Source organism: Rhinolophus ferrumequinum, chromosome 28 (genome assembly GCF_004115265.2).
Source record: "Rhinolophus ferrumequinum isolate MPI-CBG mRhiFer1 chromosome 28, mRhiFer1_v1.p, whole genome shotgun sequence".
NCBI lineage: Eukaryota > Metazoa > Chordata > Mammalia > Chiroptera > Rhinolophidae > Rhinolophus > Rhinolophus ferrumequinum.
The window spans coordinates 12,177,085-12,196,852 of NC_046311.1; the positions used below are offsets into that span (position 1 = coordinate 12,177,085).

The 19,768-nt window shown below is 47.1% G+C and overlaps 1 protein-coding gene across 1 annotated transcript in view; it reads right to left on the minus strand.

Annotated features, from left to right (window-relative positions):
• Positions 1-19,768, minus strand: part of ADAMTS17 (ADAM metallopeptidase with thrombospondin type 1 motif 17) — a 239,517-nt gene that overhangs the window by 175,689 nt on the left and 44,060 nt on the right. Inside the window, exons 4-6 of the mRNA XM_033099930.1 lie at positions 11,541-11,713; positions 1,021-1,104; positions 140-297 (exon numbers count right to left, since the gene is read on the minus strand). Of these exons, the coding sequence (XP_032955821.1) occupies positions 140-297; positions 1,021-1,104; positions 11,541-11,713 (415 nt within the window). The remainder of the gene's footprint in view (positions 1-139; positions 298-1,020; positions 1,105-11,540; positions 11,714-19,768) is intronic.

The window sequence follows — 19,768 nt, forward strand, 5'->3', positions numbered from 1 at the left end:
AAACTGAGGCTCAGACAGGTGAGGTGGCTCACGGTCTGATTTCCAAGCCTGAATTCCTGGCCAAATGCTTTCTTTCCTCTCCAATGGGACATGGCTTTTCCCTCTCCCGTTTTCAGCTACGGGCCGAATCCAGCTTTACCTGGTCACGAACACAGCGGCATCCACGGGGGGCGTATCATCCTTCCCTCCTGGCACCTGATTGTTGCCAAGGTACCGTGCGCCCCCGTATTCCTCATTCTGCCAGTGACAGAAGCTCTCCAGGGACCTCTCACCGTGGTGCCCGATGGACAACTTGGCCTAAAAGAAATTGGGGATGGCGGGAGGGAGGGCATTTAGAGAAGCAAAGGCCCAGGGGAGCCAGAGTTTATGCAGAGACTAGAGTGTGGAGGTGGAGACAGCTGCTCATTGGGACATCATTCCACGATGCCCTCCCCCCAGATACAAACCTCACATGGGTAGAGACCCACAGGCCACCCGGGGCCTACTTCCAAGTTCAGATGAAGACTATGTTATCAAAGAAAAGCGTTCTTCTTTTCAGCCCACTGAACACAGTGTACCCAACCAAGCGTCAGTCCCTCACCATCACGTTCATTGCTTCACGTTCATTGTTTGCAGGTAACACCGTCAGTGGAAAAGACCGGGAAAGATGCTACGGTGAATCCAAATTTGGGCTGCAGCTCAAGCTTAGCTCCTGACGGGTAGCTATGGCTGCACAGACCTCACCATCAAGCCTATGCACGTGAGACGTGACCGAATGACGGAGGGATGCACACAGGCCCACCACGCAGGGCCCCTCGAGATTCTGAGCGGATAACGGGCACCCCCAGTTCCGGTGATGGTACCTGCCTTCCTCTCACCGGCATCCCCGGTCCCTGGCCCAGGGCACACTGTTGCCATGTGCAAACCCAGGGAGGGCAGATAAGACAGACACCCCCCTAGACTCCTCCTCAGTGGCCTACATTAATGAGGAAGCTTCCAGACCCGTTATAGTTTCCGGGAAGGGCGCCAATGCGGACTTACGGGACGCTGTCGTAGAAGCACAAGCTTGGTGACCTGTATGTTAACTCTGATTCCCAGGCTCTGGTGTTGGAACATGTTGTATACCTGTGAAGAGAGAAAAAACAACTAAATACACATGTGACGAGATAAGTTTTTTAAAATACAGCAGCAACCTGGAACTGAGAAGAGTTATTAGGTGAAAACTAAGGAAAAAAAAGTTGGATTTTAGTTAATAAATTATATTCATTAAAACTTAATACTAAAGAAACCAGCTATGTCCTTCCAGTACAAAAAAATCCAAAGAAAGAATAATTACATGAAATGGAAATTTCAGTGTTCATAGTCTTATTTGAACAAGCTATACAGAGGGTGCCAAAAAAATGTATACACATTTTAAGAAAGGAAAAAACTGTATTAAAGTTGTAATGCTCGGTATATTCTGCTAACAAAAGATGAATACAAGTCATGTGGATCAATTTTATGGCACCTCCGGTGCATATGAGATATAATGCAGACATTATTTCAAAGGTCTTCTGAAACCAAACTCCCATAAATATGAATTCAGTTGGTTAAAAAAAAAATGTACAGAACAGGTTGCTATGAATAAAAGAAAAAAAGGATGTTAGATGAAGCTGGGCATTCAGGCAGGAGGTTGACGGCGACCTTTAGGAAAGAGAGGGAGACGTCAAAGCCTGTGACCCTCGGCCGTGTACCATCCATACCATCTGTCACCCTAATCACCACCCATCAGGGTTCGTATCTCACCACCCCAGCTCGTGGAGATAAAGCCACCTGCTCAAGACCCGCAACCAGTCAACGGTGACCTCAACCCAAATGTAGGCTTGTCCAGCCCAAATAAGACCAGCGTCCTTCTTTATTCCCTGAAGTCCTCGTTCTAAGCAAAGCTTATCATTGAGATCAAGTTATTGCAACAGAAAAGGATACGTCCCTCTCAGTTTTGCACCTCTTGTGGGTAGAATGTAATTAGAAGGACCTTGACATCCAGAAATCAAAGTGAAGTGTTCCAAGGGGAAGAAAGAGAGGAAACCGCAAATAACTGACATGATCGGAAAAAGCCCACTGGATTTGAGGGTTCCCAGGTCCTCGTGACCCTCCTGAGTTCCTTTCCTGTAACACAGAGGAAGCAGGAGGCGGGGAGGGTGATGAAGGTGGTGGGAGGAGGTATGGCGGGAACAGGAATGAGAACCTCAAGAATATTAATTTTTTTTTTTTTTTTAGAAAATACATTTATTTATTTCATTATGTCCTGTTTCAGTTTTTTCCTCCAGTTTTATGAGATATAATAAATACATAACACTGTATTAGTTTTAGGTGTACAACAGGGTTATTTGATATACGAGGTCAGACAATTAAGTTCGTGAACTTGTTGCAATGATGTTGCTAACCTTTTTTTGATATCAGAGGGATTATTCATTATGAAATTGTACCAACTGGACACACAGTGAACCAAGTTTACTATTTGGAAGTGCTGAAAAGACTGCGTGAAAAAGTTAGACGACCTGAACTTTTTGCCAACATTTCATGGCTCTTGCATCACGACGATGCACCAGCTCACACCGCACTGTCTGTGAGGGAGTTTTTAGCCAGTAAACAAATAACTGTATTGGAACCACCTCCCTACTCGCCTGCTCTGGCCCCCAGTGACTTCTTTCTTTACCCAAAGATAAAGGAAATATTGAAAGGAAGACATTTTGATGACATTCAGGACATCAAAGGTAATACGATGACAGCTCTGATGGCCATTCCAGAAAGAGTTCCAAAATTACTTTGAAGGGTGGACTAGGCACTGGCGTCGGTGCATAACTTCCCAAGGGGAGTACTTTGAAGGGGACTGTAGTGATACTCAGCCGTGAGGTATGGAGCCCTTTTTCTAGGATGAGTTCATGAACTGAATTGTCCGATCTCGTATGTAAACACTGTGAAATGATCCCCACAATAAGGTAACAGCCACAGCTCACATAGCTGTCATTCTTTGTCCTTGTGATAAGGGCATTAAGATCTGTCTTAGCAACTAGCAAATATAGGGTACAGTATTATTAACTATAGTCACCATGCTGTATATTACATCCCAGGATTTATTTATCATACAACTGAACGTTTGTATCTTCTGACCACCTTCACCCATTTTGCCCACCCCCACCCCCTCTGGTAACTACCAGTCTGTTCTCTGTATCTAAGCATTTGGATTTTTAGATTCCACATATAAGTGATATACAGTATTTGTTTTTCTCTCTCTGACTTATTTCACTTGTTTTTAAATATTCTACTTGTTTTTGGTTTGTTTGTTTGCTCTAGTGGACATAATCTAGAGAGACAATTTTCCCGAAGCGGCATTAAAACTGCACCCAGCTGGCGCTGTGTGAATCACCAGCAACATAAAACAGTGAGCCCCGCAGACAGTATGACCACAGCTAATCCAGGCCAAGTGAAGCTGGACCCAGCGTCTGACACACAAACGCTTCTGAAGCCAGGCACAGTGTTTGAGCATCTGTGTGACAAAGGAATTAGCTGTGTCATTGCTTGGGTTTTACTCTTTGAAACTATTATTTAAAGCAAAAAAACAAAAACACACACACAAAAAAACCTTTGTGTAATTTAATATTCTTTCCCACAAGGAAAAACAGAACACATTCAGCTGTTCTGTTTTTACTCCCCGCTCCCCAAATTTCCTTTCCACAAGAACAAAATAGCAGCCTTTTTTTTTTTTTAGACTGGACCATCCGTTGGCCAATTCTGAAGTCATGTCTTAATTACCTATCCTCAAACCTGGGTGAAGACAGGAAAAAAAAGCACATAACTTTTTCCTTGTTTTGATATTTTGAGAACCACCCAATGGCTGCAATTCAAATTTTTCCAGAAATATTCAGCATTAGGATTAGGCCCAGACTGGAAAACCTCAATTCAAAACATGAAAATGAGGAAGAACGAAAACTTGAAGTTAGGAGAGAGAAACGTCAAGTTGCACAGGGTTTCAGCTTCAAGGTGCCATCTACATACCCCTGGTAATGTGGACACCAGCCGAAGACGTTCAAGAATAACATCGGTTTAAAGAAATAACGCAGTAAAGCAATTTTCAAAAAAAAGCAATTCTTTTTTTTTCTGACTATGCCACAGAAGAAAAGCAAAAAGAACCTGCATGAACTGATGCACGTTTCAGGAAGAACCAAACAACAGGAACAAACTCCCTTATCAGAATCTCCCATTTTCTCCTTGCTGAGACGATGACAGTTTTGCATATCCCATACAGCACGCCCCCAAAGGCTCAGTAGCGTCCCTGGGGCAAATGTACAAAAAAATATGTGATGGAGGGGGAGAGAAAGCTTCGAGCTCCAGGGGCTGGGAGGGAGGGAGAGTCGGGGAGTTGTTTAATGGATAGAGAGTTTCGGCTTTGCAAGATGACAACGTTCTAAAGGTGGGTCGCACCGCAATGGGAATGCATTTAACGATACTGCACTGCGCGCTTAAAAATGACGAAGGTGGTAAACTTCGTCATGTGTATTTTATCCAATTAAAAATTGGGACTTAGTTAATTAGAAAACAACTTCATGCTCTGAACCACACTGTCTAAAGCCTGTAGGAATGCATGCCCTCTTGACGTGTACCTGGAATGCTCAGGGCCAGGAGAGCAGGTGTGGGAGCCTGAGCACAGACGCAGTGCCTTGTCACCTGACGTGAGCTGTACCACATTCCCACAAAACTCAGGAGAGCACAGGGCTGGACAGACACACGGGATCTCCGTGGAGGCCCAGCGCCAAGCCAGGCCAGCCAGACGAAATTCGGACAACAGCCACAACACACAAAGCAGCGGGCCTTAAAGACATGTAACAAAGTCTCCCCGACTTTTTTTCCCATGGAAATTCATGCTCAGGAGAAGTCTTGGAGGCATGTCTTGGAGGCAGTGGCCATATGATATTTAGGGAGACACCTGGTTGGGCAGGGAACAGCCCAGCCAATCGTCTGGAAATTCTGTCTCCGGCGTCCAGCTCTGGCTGGGTCCTGGCAAGTGTTCAGAGCGCGGCTGCATTTGTCACATTTCCTTGGCAGCCCGGGGGCCGAGCTGGGTGGACCTATTGCCAGCAGCAGCCTGTGGCTCTCCTGGCTGGGCGACTTGGGGACACGCTCAAGGAGAGGCAGACAGGGACCAGAAAAGGAGCAGGTGACAGGGGAACCTCGGGAAGAGCTAGTCACATGCCAAGCAGAGTTTTCACAAGAGCACCACCTACCTGTGAGACTCAGGGCCTCCATAGGGACAAGCAGGGGCTGCAAATGACACTCTGTAATCCCACAGGGGCCCATGCAGACCCCACACAGGCGGGGCTGCTCTCTGGATATTGCCAGCCTCTGACCATGGACCCAGGAGCAGCACACCCACATTGCCTGGGTACCTGAAAATGCACGTGTGGAAGCCCACCCAGACCCACTGAATCAGAGACCTGGGGGTGGGCCCGGCCACCTGCGTTTAACAAGCTCCCAGCAGCTTCCCGAGGACGGCTGCTGGATATGAGAACCAGTGCGTCGTGCTCTAACACCGGGCTAGTCTCTCTGGTCACCAGAGGCTGGTTGTCTGTTTTGCATGGTAATTGGGTAAAATTCCCTACAAACAGAACTGGCCTGGAACTTCTCAGGGTTTCACTCCACCCCGTGGTTGTTAAGGAAGCTCAAAACAACCAAAGCTCTGTCAAGTGGCCCCGTTTTCCAATTTGGCTGCCCAAACCCAGGCTTTCTAGTGTCAGCACCACCTGTTTCCGTCTGCAATTTGTTCTTTAAAATATTCCTGCTCCTGGGTCACCACCCCCCAACCAAAGGAAAAATCAGTTATGTATGTAAAAAGACACTACAGAACATTTGGAAAGTTGGTCTTTTCGCTGCCAGCTGGGAGACACGGGCTGGCGGAGGCTTCTCCCTCCGCGTGTACCTGCGCAGGTGAGTGGTTTGAGCAAGACACAGAACCCAGAGCAGGAAGGACTCCATTTCCCTGGGTAAGAGCCAGGCGGAGGGATCTTTTAAAACACAAGTCACTGCGTGCCACTCTTCTACTTACACCCCTGCAGCAGCTTCCCGCTGCCACGTGGAGGGAAGCCCAGTCCCCAGGCCCTGGGTACCACCAGCCTGTGGGGTTAACCAACAGGCTTCTCATCCAGCCCCCACGCTCCCATCACCCACCAGGAACCGCTTCTTTCTGAGCTTCCCAAATGCCAGATGGACCTGCCGTCCTTAATGCCTTCCTTTCTAAACGGAGGGTGTTTTTCTGACCCTCTCAGTCACTTGCTCTCATCTGGATCTTTATACCAGTTTACAAAATTTGCACGTCACCAACACTTGTTATTTTAGTTTTGTTGTCTTTTTTTTTTTTTTTAATACTAGCATCCTAATGAGTGCAAGTGGTTTCTCATCATGGTTTTGATTTGTATTTCCCTAATGATTAGCAACATTAAACATCTTTTCAGGTGCTTATTGGCCATTTGGATACCTTCTTCGGAGAAGAGTCTATTCAAGTCCTATGCCCATTTTTAAATCAGGTTTTGTTGTTGTTGAGTTTTAGTTCTCTATATAGTCCAGATGTTATCAGATACGTAATTTGCAAGTATTTTCTCCCCTTTCATTCTGCCGATTGTAGTCTTTTGTACATAAAAGTTTCTTAATTTGATTAAATCCAATTTGTCTATTTCTTTGTCTGTTCCCTGTGCCTTTGGTGTCATGTCCAAGAAATCACTGCCAAATCCAATGTCATGACGCTTTTTACTGCTATTTTTTCTTGTAGGAGTTTTATAGTTTTAGCTCTTACGTTCAGGTCTTTGATCTATTTTGAGCTAATTTTTGTATATGGTGTTAGGTAAGGGTCCAACTCCATTCTCTTACATGTGGATATGCAGTTTTTCCAGCCCCATTTATTGAAGACTGTCACTTCCCCCGTTGAATGGTCTTGGCACGCTTGTTGAAAATCATTTGACCATATATGTCAGGGTTTATTTCTGGGATCTCTGTTCTATTCCATTGGTCTGCGTTTGTCTTCATGTGAGGACCATGGTGTTTGGGTGGCTATAGCTTTGTGGTAAATTTTGAAATCAGGAAGTGTGAGTTGTCCAACTTTGTTCTTCAAGATTTTTTTTTTTTTTTTTTTTTTTGGCTACTCAGGGTCCCTTGAGATTCTATGAGAATTTTAGAATGGATTTCTCTATTTCTGCAAAGAAAAATGTTGGGATTTTACTAGAGATTTCACTGAATCTGTGGATTGCTTTGGGTAGTATTGGCTTATTATTATAATAATGTCCTTCAATCCATTAACATCTTTCCACTCATTTATGTCTTCTCTAATTTTTTCCATCAAAGTTTTATAGTTTTTAGCATAGCCTTTCATCTCTTTGACTAAGTTAATTCTTAAGTATTTTATTATTTTTGATGCTACTGTAAATGGAAAATTTTTTTAACTTCCTTTTGGGATTGCACACTGTTAGGTACAGAAAGGCAACTGATTTGTGTGCGGTGGATTTGTTGCCTACTACTTTGATGAATTGCTAATTCTAAAATTTTCTGTGGAATTTCCGGGTATTCTACATATAAAATCGTGTCATCTGTGAAAAGAGATAATTTTACTTCTTTCCTATTTGGATGCCTTTTATTTCTTTTTCTTGCCTAATTACTCTGGCTAGAACTTGTAGTACCATGCTAAATACAAGTGATGAAACTAAGCATCCTTTCCTTGTACTCCATCTTAGAGGACATGGTTTCAGGCATTCACCCCTGAGTATGTTGTTCACTATGGGTTTTTCATATATGACTTTTATCATGTTGAGGTAGTTTGTGGTGTGTTTTTACATAGAAAGGGTGTTGAATTTTATCAAATGTTTTTTTCTGCATCAATTGAGATGATCCTTTTTTTCCCCTTTATTCTGTTAATGTGGTACATTACACTGAATGATTTTTTTTTTGTATGTTGAAACATCCTTGCAATCCAGGAATAAACCTCACTTTGTCATGGTTTATAATCCTTTTAATGTGCTGTTAAATTTGGTTTGCTAGTATTTAGTTGAGAATTTCTGAGTCAATGTTCATAAGGGAAACTGTTTTCCTATTCATAAAGAATTGTAGTTTTCTTATAGTTTTTTCATCTGGCTTTAGTATAAGGGCCCCGTAGAAATAGTCAGGAGCTGGCCTCGTAGAAACAGTCAGAAAGTGTTCTCTCCAGGTTTTTTCAAAGAGTTTGAGGAAGAACGGTTAGTTAGTTCTTCTTTAGTTAGCTTGGTATAATTCACCAGTGAAACTATCAGGTCCAGGGCTTTTCTTTGTCAGGAGATTTTTCATTACTGATTCAATCTCCTTACTAGTTATGTCTGTTCAGATTTTCTATTTCTTTGTGATTAAGTCTTGGTAGGTTTTGTGATTCTAAGAATTTAATCAAGTCATCTAGGTTACCCAATGTGTTGGTATGCAATGGTTTGTAGTAGTCTCTTATAATCTTTTTATTTCTGTAGAATTTGGTAGCCATGTCTCCAATTTTGTTTCTGATTCTAGTGATTTGAGTTTTTATATTAGTCAATTGAGCTAAAGGTCTGTCAATTTTAGTTTGTTTTTAAAAAATCCACTCTCAGTTTTGTTTAATTTCTGTATTATTTTACAAGTCTTTATTTATCTCTGCTGTAATCTTTATTATTTCCCTCCTTCCACTAGCTTTGTTCTTCTAGTTCCTTAAGTTGTAAAGTTGGTTATTGATTTGAAATCTTTCTTCTTTTTTAATGCAAGCATTCCCCTCTGAACACTGCTTTTGCTGCGTCATGTAAGTTTTTGTATGTTGCATTTTCATTTTTATTCATCACTGTGTATTTTTTCATTTCCCCTGTGATTTCTCCCTTGACCCATTGGTTGTTTAAGAGTATAGTGTTTTATTTCCACCTTTGTGAATTTTCCAGTTTTCCTTCTGTTATTAATTCTTAACTTAATCCCACTGCAGTCAGAGAAGATACTTTATATAATATCTTTTAAATCTGTTTGACTTAATTTGTGGCCGAATATGGTCTGTCCTTGAGAATGCCCCCTGCGCACTTGAAAGTAAGGAATATTCTGTTGTCATGGGGTAGAGTGTTCTGTATGTCTGTTAAATCTAGTTGATTTATTTTGTTGCTCAAGTCCTCTATTTCTGCGCTTACCTTCTGTCTAGTTGTCCTATGCACTATTAAGAGTTGCGGTGAAGTCTCTATTATTAGAGAACTGTATACTTCTCCCTTCAGTTCTATCAAATCTTGCTTCATACATTTTGATGGTCTGTTATTAGGTATGTAAATACTTATAATTGTTAAATCTTTTTGCTGTATTGAACCTTTTATTAATATTCCATACCTTTGTCTCTTGTAACCTTTTTTTGATTAAAGCCTATTTTGCGCAATATCAGTACAGCCACCGCTACTCTCTTATGGTTACTATTTGCATGGTATATCATTTTCCATCCTTTTGCTTTCAACTTATTTGTGTCTTCGAATCTAAAGTGAGTCTCTTATAGACAGCAAATCCTTGGGTCACACTTTTTAGTTTTTTTAATCCATTCTACCAATCTGCCTTTTGATTGGAGAGCTTAATCCATTTACATTTAAAGCAATTACCGATAAGAAAGGACTTTCTTCTGCATTTCGCTATTTGTTTTCTATATATGTTACAGTTTTTTTGTCTCTCATTCCTGCATTACTGACTTTTTTGTGTGTCTAGTTGATTTTTTTATAATGAAACTTTTTAATTCCTTTCCCATTTCCTTTTGTGTATATTATATAGCTATTTTCTTTGTGGTTACTATGGGTTATATTAACATCCTAAAGTTATGACATTCTAATTTGAACTTATACCAGCTTCAATTCAATAGCATATAAAACTCTGCAACAAGATGGCTTTTTTAAAAGCAAATAAATATGGAATTATAAATCAGGATAAGAACCAGCAAGTAAACAGCAGACTACTATGATAAACAAAACAGGCTGGCCTTTTCAGAAGGGTCGGCAAGGAGGGCTTCTCCAAGAGGACATTTACGTGGAGACCTAAAGGACAGTGGAGCTAGCTCTGTAAGGAGCGGGGAAAAGAGCATTCTTGAAAAGACGATGAGTCTGAGAGGAGCTGGGAGTCCCGGAGAAATGGTGACCAGAATGGCAAGAGTCAGTGCTGAGGTGGAGAAGCAGACAGGCCCCAGTGACATGGCCTCAAAGGGCTACGCAAAAAAGGGGGGGGGATTCCATATCAAACGCGAGGGAGGACACAGAGGGGCTTAGCACCTCGTAGTGACAAAGCCCTAATTCTGTTGGATGGAGATCTGATTGGCCGTTCTGCAGTAAGGATTCAAGGAGGAAGAAAGCGGAAGTGAGGAACACAGCCAAGTAGCTCCTGAAGTTATGAAGGCCGGAAGTAATGGTGGTCCGTCCGAGGTGGAGGCGGAAAGAAACGGCAGGCTGCAGACTTGCCTGTCACCTTGAAAAAGGGGCGACGGGGTCCCTCAGCCCTGGGTTTGAGTCCTCGCCCTGCAGTGTACTCACTGGCTCTACACCCTGGCCCTGTCACACCCCTCCCCGCCCCACCAAGCCTTCATTTTCTCTGTAAGACACAAATGATGAAATCCACCCGCTAGGAGAAGGAAGTGACATGAAATCATCCAGCTTGCCATCTGGACTGGTCAGTTCATTACAGACATCCACTTCCTTCCTTCCTCTCAAATAGAGGCCAGCGGGCCACTGACTGACACTGATCTAATACATCACAACTATGAGATGCTTTGAAAACTGTTAGCAAACGCTTAACACCAAATTCTCCCAGCTGGGGAATGCACTGTCACGCACCAAGGCCCTGCAAGCCCTCCGCTTGCCTTGGCGACAGGGACCTCTCTAGGTTTAGCATCGGGGGTCAGGAAGACATGCCTGGGCGAGCAGGTCTCTGCCCATAGAGACCCAAGTGGGTGGGAGGGGAGGAGGTGGGCACCTGGACGTGGGTACCTGATGACACTACTTCCTGCAGCCTGGAAAGAGCTATGTTGGAATGAGGGTGGCAAGCACTCCAGCAGATTTCCTTCCCAAGCCAAGGCAACTAAGGAAACAGAGCCACTTCCATCCTGGCGGGCCACAGAAAACACTCAGTGACAGGAGGGAGGTGCACTGGTTGGCCTCTCCTTCCTGCTCGCTGCCCCTGGGGGCCTGTCTAATGAGAGGACCCCAAGACCCAGCCATCACCCTTTCCCATGCTCCTGGCTTAGAGAGGGTCTTACCTACTAACAGAAATCCCTTTCCTAAAATAGCCACAGGCAGGATAGGCTCTAGCAAGGAGGGCGGGCAGGGCCCACTCCCTGAGCAAACGCAGGCAATGGAACAGGGCACCAAGGCGAGTCTGCCATGGGGAGGCCCACCAGCCCCGGCCACCCCTCACCGCTCAAGGCTCCCAAGGCTGTGTGTGCCTCTATCCCCCGGCCCAGTTTCTTCCTTAACTGAAGGAAAGAGGAGAACACTGCGCCAAGAGGAAACCGGCCCTCCGGATCCGGCCCGCGTGGCGGGACTCACCATGTTCATGACGGTGAGGATGAATCTCTGGGCAGCCTCAGCCCCGTGGTACTGCACCATGTCCGCATCAGCCACCACCAGCGTCTCCACCGTGTGCTCCGTGGTGAGGCGGATGACGTTCCTGCGCTCCCGCCAGTCCCGGGACGGCCTGCCCTTCCTGGGCTGCTTCTTTTCTAGAAAACAATGAAGACATTCGTGGCGTCCCTGGTGCACTGGTTTTCAAAACCGTGCAGAGAACAGGCCTCTATTGAGCCTCCACTGGCTGGAGAATGGTCGGTCTCCACCGGCCACTGGATGAACCTCAGTCATCCCCGGGGAGCCGGCGCCCGCTCACTCACTACAGGTGGAGCGGAAAAGGGGCGGAAGTGAGAGCAGCCAGGAGGCCAGACGCCAAGACGGCTTCCACGCGTCCACCACCACAGCTAAGCACGCAGATGGGAGTGCGAGTCACAGAAAAGAAACCGTGTTCCTTGAGAGGAACGTGGAGAGCCGCACAAAATCAGTGCAGGGAGAGGAAGCCTGAGCCGGGAGGGATGAGAAAGCGCTTCGATGCCACAGGACGAGCAAGAACTTCTGACAAGGCTACACCTCCTGCTGGTAACTGGGGCCTAGGAAGCAGGAGTGGGGCAACCTTCCCCTGGAGGCTGCCCTCCCAGCCACTGCTCTGAGAGTCGTGAATAAAGAGTCATAAACATTAGCAGGCACACCAGCACCATTTTCAAAAAACCAAAAACGATAATCAGAACAAAAAAATCCCATGACACACACATCCAGGCCAAGACACGAGTGTGCCGTTTCCTCACCGGAGGGAAGGGTTATTAGTAAACGGGGGACTAACCCTCTGTGCTGACTCTTTCGGTAAACTGATTCCCTAGACGATCTTACTCTGGTAAATAACTACTGTCAGTGATTACAACCCACATTGCGTGTCCGAACACTCAGCGCTGCGTGTGAGGACGGCCGTCCACTGGCGGCGGAAGGCCATCTGTCCAACACTAAAGGTTGATCTGAATGTCATGCTCCGGATCCAAGTGTGACAAGAAAGGTAGCTCTTCGTTTGACAGCCACTATTTCCATTTTTCACACTAGCCCATACAGAGGCCATCTGTCACAATTTCCACGCAGTAAAACCCAGCCTCGAGCTGCACAAACCAGCTTCATAAAGTTGACCGAATCACTCCAGAGCCAAAACTGCGCACGAGGGGGTAACCCAGAGATATGGGTCAGAATGTACAAATGAGAATCCTCTGTACAAGACAATGGACAACTGGGAACATTGGAAAACAATCTAAACATCCAACCACAGAGAAAGCCAACAACGGTGAAACAGTATGCAGCCATGAAAGTCAGGTTTGCGAAGATGTAGTGATGTAGACAGAACCAGGTAGAAATCGGTACGTACAGTTAAATCCGAATTTTGCAAAGACACACAAGTATCTTCAGGTCCCAAAGATAACTAATACGAAAGTAAGTAAATAAATACATAACCTAGGAAGAACGTAACTAAAATGTGAATGGTAGGTGATCTTCCTTTTTCTTTTTTTTTTCCCTCTGTATTTTCCAAATTGTATCCAGTGAACAAGTATGACTTTATTTATGTAAAATAACCTCAATTGAGTTTGAGAAAAACACGGAAGTCAAATGGCACCACAGCTGTTCTCAGAGTTGCTATTTACAACCCATCGTTCAGTCACCAACGCGTGTTGTCAACTACAGACTTTCTCCACGGTGGCTGCTCAGAACCTACCTTCACAGGTTGCCAGACACTCCCAGGTTCTCCTATGGAAAGAGCTTAGCATAGTCCGTTTAGCGTGGCCTAAAAGATACAGTCGTCATAGTATTTCTCTGGGAGATGGCGAGTTGGAACACGTAAGAGCTGAGCACTCGCTAAGAAAAAAGCCCGTCACTCCCAGACCAGCGGAGCAGGTCGCTCTTGGACATTTCACATCTCAAAATGCTGCCCTGGACTTCAGCCTCTCAAGCCGATAAGGTAGGACCGATAAGATCTGCCCCTCTCCCCCTGATGGACCTGACAGCTAACACACAGGGCGTCATGAAGGGGGCTATGCGGTGTGCTATCATATGTGACACTAAGTCACTAAGTGACAGAACACTAAGTGACAGGTAAGACACAGCGGTCAGCTGCTCTGTGGCTTCTAAAGGGTTTTCCCCACGACTCTCTCATTGGTTCCTTTCACTGCCCGCAGCCCCTGGCGTGGCACTTGGTGGGAACTAGATACTCAGTGAATACATGCGCACACGGATGAGTCAGCAAGTAGAAGCCCCATCTTCCAAGGCGAAGCTGACGTCAAAGCCTGCAACCCAGGCTTCACCCTCGGCTCCGAGTCTCCCACGTGCACTGCCCATGTGTGCGAACACGCTCCTCACTGTCATCTGAACTTAAACATGGGCTGGGAGGGGCCGCAGAATACCCGGCAGGAAAGGGTGCTGGATTGAGCACAGGACCCTGACTTCCTGATGCCGCGTGCAGCAGGTGGTGACCAGGGGGACAGAGCCCTGCTCTCCTGGGCAGGCTTCAGTGGCGACGCTCCTTCTGCTCAGATGGTCTCTAGCTTGCTTAGCGCCCCTTAGCAGCTGGAGGATCATTGTCCCGCAGGGCAGGGCTCCCCCAGACACCCCGGGCTCCTGCCTGCATGCCCCTCCCTGAGCACCACTAACTGGGGGCGTCAAGCCAGAACCACACTAGGCTGGCTGGTGACTCGGAGACACGCCCCAGCGCTCTGTTCTGTCCCCTGCTCTTCCGAGGAGAGGCCCCAAGCCTTGATTCCAACCTCAGAGGCCAGAGGGTTTCAGGAGCTCAGAATTTTTCAGATTTGGCAAGGCAATATGGTGAGTGTGCCACCTACTGAATACCTCTCTCAGTGAGTGCGAGGGCAACACTCCATAATCAGAGGCAGTGAAATGAATAAAGGTGGGGGGGGCATCATGGATAGAGATGCTCCAAAGCCTCACGTCAGTGCAGGTCACCCCTTGCCATGAATTGAGCCAAAAACCCGGGATTTGGGAATTGCAGGTAAGAGACCAAGGACCTGTGTTCTTTTTCCAGGCAGGTGTTCCTCCTGGGGGTGGTGGCAGAGGGGAGCAGGGGTGGGGGTAGAAGGAAGCACGCCCTCCGCCCCTCTCCCTGCTCCCAGCAACCCCCCCACCATCTCCACTTTTGACAGCTGTGCCTTTCCCAGAGGGAAAACAGAACCGGAATCCCTTTTTACACCTTTAATTTCATGAACGTCATAAATATACCCGAATAGGCTAAGGTGCATCAACACCAATGTTCAGGCATCTTGAAAAGTAAAAAGAAAAACACCGCTTGCAAAATGACGTGGGGGCTAGATTTAGACCTCACGGGAGAGGTCAACATTCAGGCGTGGCAGGCATCCCTCCAAGCTTGGCTCAGTAAGCAGACATCTCCTGCTGCGCTGGGAACGAGAGAGGAGCCCTCGCCCCACTGATGAGAAGGCACCCCAGCCTGTGAGACCCCAGGCCCCTCCTGTGTCACCGACACGAGGGATTATCCCCAGTTCTTGCCCAGCAGTTTCTCCTGCCAGCACATGGCTGGACTTGGTGCTGACTGGGGAGATTTTCAATCACTGGCTTCACAGTCTTCTTATATTTATTTTGCCTTTGCCCCAATTATCCATTAAAAAAGACAATTCTATATATTTTCTATCTATTTATGTAAGATACCCCAGATCTTTTTTTTCTTTTTTCTTTTTTTTTTTTTGGAATAAGAGGAGGACGAGTAAAAAGACGAGGAAGAAACAAAGGGCATTCTACACGTTGTGCTTTTATAATATTCAAATTATTATTTATTCTAAGAGTTTGGGGACTATTCAAAATGCTGAGCAAACACATAAATTGTTATTGTAGTTCCTAGCTTTGCACTTGGCAAACTGGAAAAAAAAAAATCTCAGTTATGAATTATCACACTCTACATGGCACAGATACTCCTTTAGTTTAAAAACAATAGAATAGGTATTTACTAGGGAAAAACAAGGCGTCGCTCACACAATGTTTGGTGTGAGAGTTCAACAGCCAGAAGCCACCCCTGAATGACTCCACTTCCTGCTACATCAGAAGTGTCCTTGCCTCTGCGATTCCACCAGTGTCACTTCCAGGGAAGACCTCAGGTTACTGTTTGTGCCAAGGGAGAGGGAAAACACACCTCTGCCAGCTGGAGAAGCAAATCAGAAGGAACACAGACGTGGTGGAGGAAACGGAGACAGCTGCCCAAGGGCACTGGGTGCTTTCAGACAAAGGGCTGAGGGCACTTCAGGCTGAGAGGACAGACACCGCTGCAAGGAATGAGGTACCAGGGGTCCGACTTGCTTACAGAGCTGACGGGGAGACGCAGACAGCCTGGGTGTCAGCCAAGCCAGAAACATAAACATTTCCCACACACAGCACTCAAGGTCCAGGTACAGGAATGTCGCCACGGGGGCACCCGGGCAGCCAGACCCTTCAGCCCTGGGGAGGCCTCCAGAACCAGACATTCTTAGCCACGCTGACTATGGCTTTTCTGCCGCTCTCCTGCGGGCAGAGAAAGCCCAAAGCCATCAGAAGTGCTTGACAACACTGTGACATGCTGCCAAGGATTCACCTGCAGTCAGAAGGCCACCTATCCTTCGTTCTCTCCCTGAGGTACAGACTCGGTGACGTGCACCCAGACCCCTGACAGAGATCTTCACAAGTCCTGGGCTGATGAGATCCTTCCAGGGCTGGGAAAGGAGTCCTGGCTGGCAGGACCACGGCAGGCTCCGGTGCCCCGTGAGCACAGGGGACGGGGAGCTCTTCACCCCGAGGGCCACAGAGGCCTCCAGATGAGTGGCAGCAGAGGACAAGAATTTAGAACAGGGCTGTGGTTTGGGGCAGAGCAGAGGGTGTGCCCGGCTCAACCACAAGCCAGCTGCAGGATGCTCCCCACGCCTTATGTGACTGACTGCAAATCCCGAGTGACCACACCCGCCAGCCACACAGGTCTGCATGCCGATTCAGTGAGCCGCCTACCGAGCACTTAGTGAATTCCTTGGAATTACGTTGGGATTCTTCAATAAATGGTATGATGACCACAATGGCAGCAGCAGCCGGGTTGCCTGCCGGTCAAGGACACGGTTTTAGAGACAGAGTGCCTGGATTCGGATCCTGGCTCCCCACCTATACGGCCCACTTCCAGCCTCAGCTGACTCATCCATGGAAGGGGAGAGGGGGCCACATTTCCTCCCTCATGGGCTGTGGGTCAGGCTTACGGGAGATGCTGGATGTAAGCCCTCCGCAGAATGCCTGGCACATAATAAGTGCTCAGTAAAGTGTAACTCGACGGACCAGTGACTGTTGTTCTCCATGCAGACCGATAACGACAGGGTGCCCTGGGGCCTGCAGCGTGGGCGTCCCAGCCGTGTGACCCAGGCTGGTGACCTGTCTCCCTCTCAAGCCATTTAGGAGGAAAGGAGTCAGCCACAGGAGACTCAGAAGAGCACCCGATGGGAGCAAGTGCACAGTCCGTGCTGCACATGGGAGGAGACAGGCCCAGGCTGACACTTCGCAGACACACATCTGCCCTGCAGAGGAACCTTCAGAAGTAGTAAAACAGTCCTCCTGACCCAGAATCAGGGTGCCGAGGATTTCGGTTTTTAGCTAAGATCACCTCCTGCCCCCAGATATATGACAACCGTCATTTTCACATCCTGTGGAAACAAACAGCCTCTGGGCTCTCTGAAGACACGCTGCAAAGTCATTTCTGAGGAGTTTCATTTCTATTCCTTCTGAAGCCTCTATGGATAAAATGCAGTGGCCACGGGTGAGCGCTGGGGACAGGTAGAGTAACACCTGCCATGTCGGCACTCAAAGGAACACAGTCTCGTGGGAAGGTCGTCACGTGTTCCCTGAAGCTGCAGCTCGGGTCCCATCACAGCTTCCAGGAGCCAGGCCATTGCTCCCCGCTCCACACAGTGACCAGTACGCGTGGGACAGCAGGTTCACCACCAGGGGCATTAGGGGCCTTCTGGCAGAGCCACCATCCCATAAGGTGACATCTCCTGGGGCAGGACAGTGACAGATGACGTCCTGGAAGGTGCCACTGAACAGAAAGGTCTCCATTTTCCATGCACAAGTTTTTTGCCTCTTGTGTCCCGGCCCTCTCGTTTGCACTGGGCTCTTCCTCACCAGGTGGTTCCTGTTCAGCTCTGCCAGCAGGGGGCACTAGAGGGAGACTGGCGGGCAAAGAAGGGCTGCCTGGGTTTTCAGCTCAGGGTGGCCCTGTTCTAGTAGCACTGGACAACTAAGGCTCCAGCCTCCAGCTTTGGGGGCACTCCCAAACCAACCACCCCACCCCAGGTACATCCACAGGGACAGCAGCTGGCTACATCCCCTGGCTGATGTCCCCTCAGAGGTCTGAGCCCCAGCCCTGCTCTTTGATCCTGGAAATGCACCTTTTCCATCCCCAGCCCTCGGCGGGTAGCTGTTTCCTGGGTTACCTCAGCTCCTCTTTCTGCAATACAGACTTTGATGCTGATATAACCAATGCCTGGTGTTAAATCCCTCTGTCAGAAATACCTAACACGGTCTCAGTTCTCCTGGCGGGATGCGAAGTGTTACAGCCGAAAATGAGAGGGTCAGTCCTTAACCTCCTTTCTCTATTTCATTCAGGCCTCGAGGATTCTTCCCAGGTCTGGAACTCAGGATTTACTTTCACTAGGGATGGACTGAGAAATTGAACAAGCTCTTCCACGCTGCAGGCCCTGCCCACAGTCATTCACCATTTAACAAACACCAATCAACAGGGTATCCTGTGCAGGAAACACCAGCATCAATGTGTGCCATAGATGTCTTAACAACATATCCCTGCCACTGCCAAGGACCTGGCGACAGGGTCAACGTGAGGCAAGCACTGAAGGAGGAAACAAGAACAACCAGTGAGCCCGCGGTGGGTTTTCTGGTGAAGCTAGAAAGCAAGCACACACACAGACCGACACACACCAGGCTTTCCAATAAAATTGTCAGCTCCAAAATAATTATTTTCTGATCACTTTCTTTCTTCTGCCAAAGCAAAGGGTTTGTTTATAGAAAAAAAGCAGTCTTTTCAACTGGAAACGATGGTTCCACGTGCACACAAGAGCTCCCAGCCAGGTGAACTTTTCGGCGGTTGCATAAATCCAACATCCTTGGAAAATAATGGCCTTCTATTTTCTTTTTTCAAAAAGGAAAAAAAATAAGTTTTACTCTCCAAGGATGAATTCTTTAAATAACTTTCCCCAAGGCCAAGTCATTTTTATAAAAAGGCATCTTTTTCATGTAAATTCCTTACAAAGAAAGGTGAAAAAAAATGGCTGGTGGTTTTTCTTTTTTTTTTTTTCTGGTTAAAATCCCAAATGAAGAACGAATCAACCGTGGGGTCCAAAATCAGTCTCTACCCGTCAGGAGTTGTGACCCCCCCCACCTCCACCACACCGCCCCCCGGCCCCCAGCCCTGGGATGCAGCCCCGGGCCAGGGGTAAGAAAACAGGGCTGACCCCACATGACCTCTCCACCCCTGGTGAGAGCCACGTAGGTACCAAGCAGCCAGGCGCCACTGCCTGGGGCTGAGGTGGAAAGATATTCATTCAGTCAAGAAATATTGACTGAGAACAAATGTGTGCTGGGTGGGTACAGCAACAGGCAGGTGACCATCTAGAAAGAACGGGCAAATGACAGATGAATATATATAGAAAGACCATCTAGACCATCTAGAAAGAACGGGCAAATGACAGATGAATATATATATAAACTTATAACTGTAACAAATGCTTGCAAGAAAGAATAGGTAATGCTATGAGAGAATATAAAGGAAGGGTTCCAAACTAGATTGGGTTCCATGAGGAAGTGACTCAGGGCCAAGATGGGAAGGATAAGTTAGAGGTAAGCAGGGGGGCAGGGAGACAGGAGTTGGGAGCAGTCCAGGTGCACAGGCCCTGGGGACAGAAGGAAACATGGCGAGTTCTAGAAACAGCAGAAAGGCAAGAGTGAGAGAGAGTATGACTGGCATAGAGGCTTGAGCAACAAAGAGGGAGAACCATCTGTGAAGGGTCACGTGGAATGTGGTTAGGGTTTTCTTCTTTATCTCAGGAGCAGTGGGAAGCCCTCTAGGGCCTGTGTTTTGAATGTGTCACCCTGGCTGTTGTGGTAAGAACAGATTCCAGGGGCCAGCGCAGAAGCGAGGACGCTGGTTAGGTGAC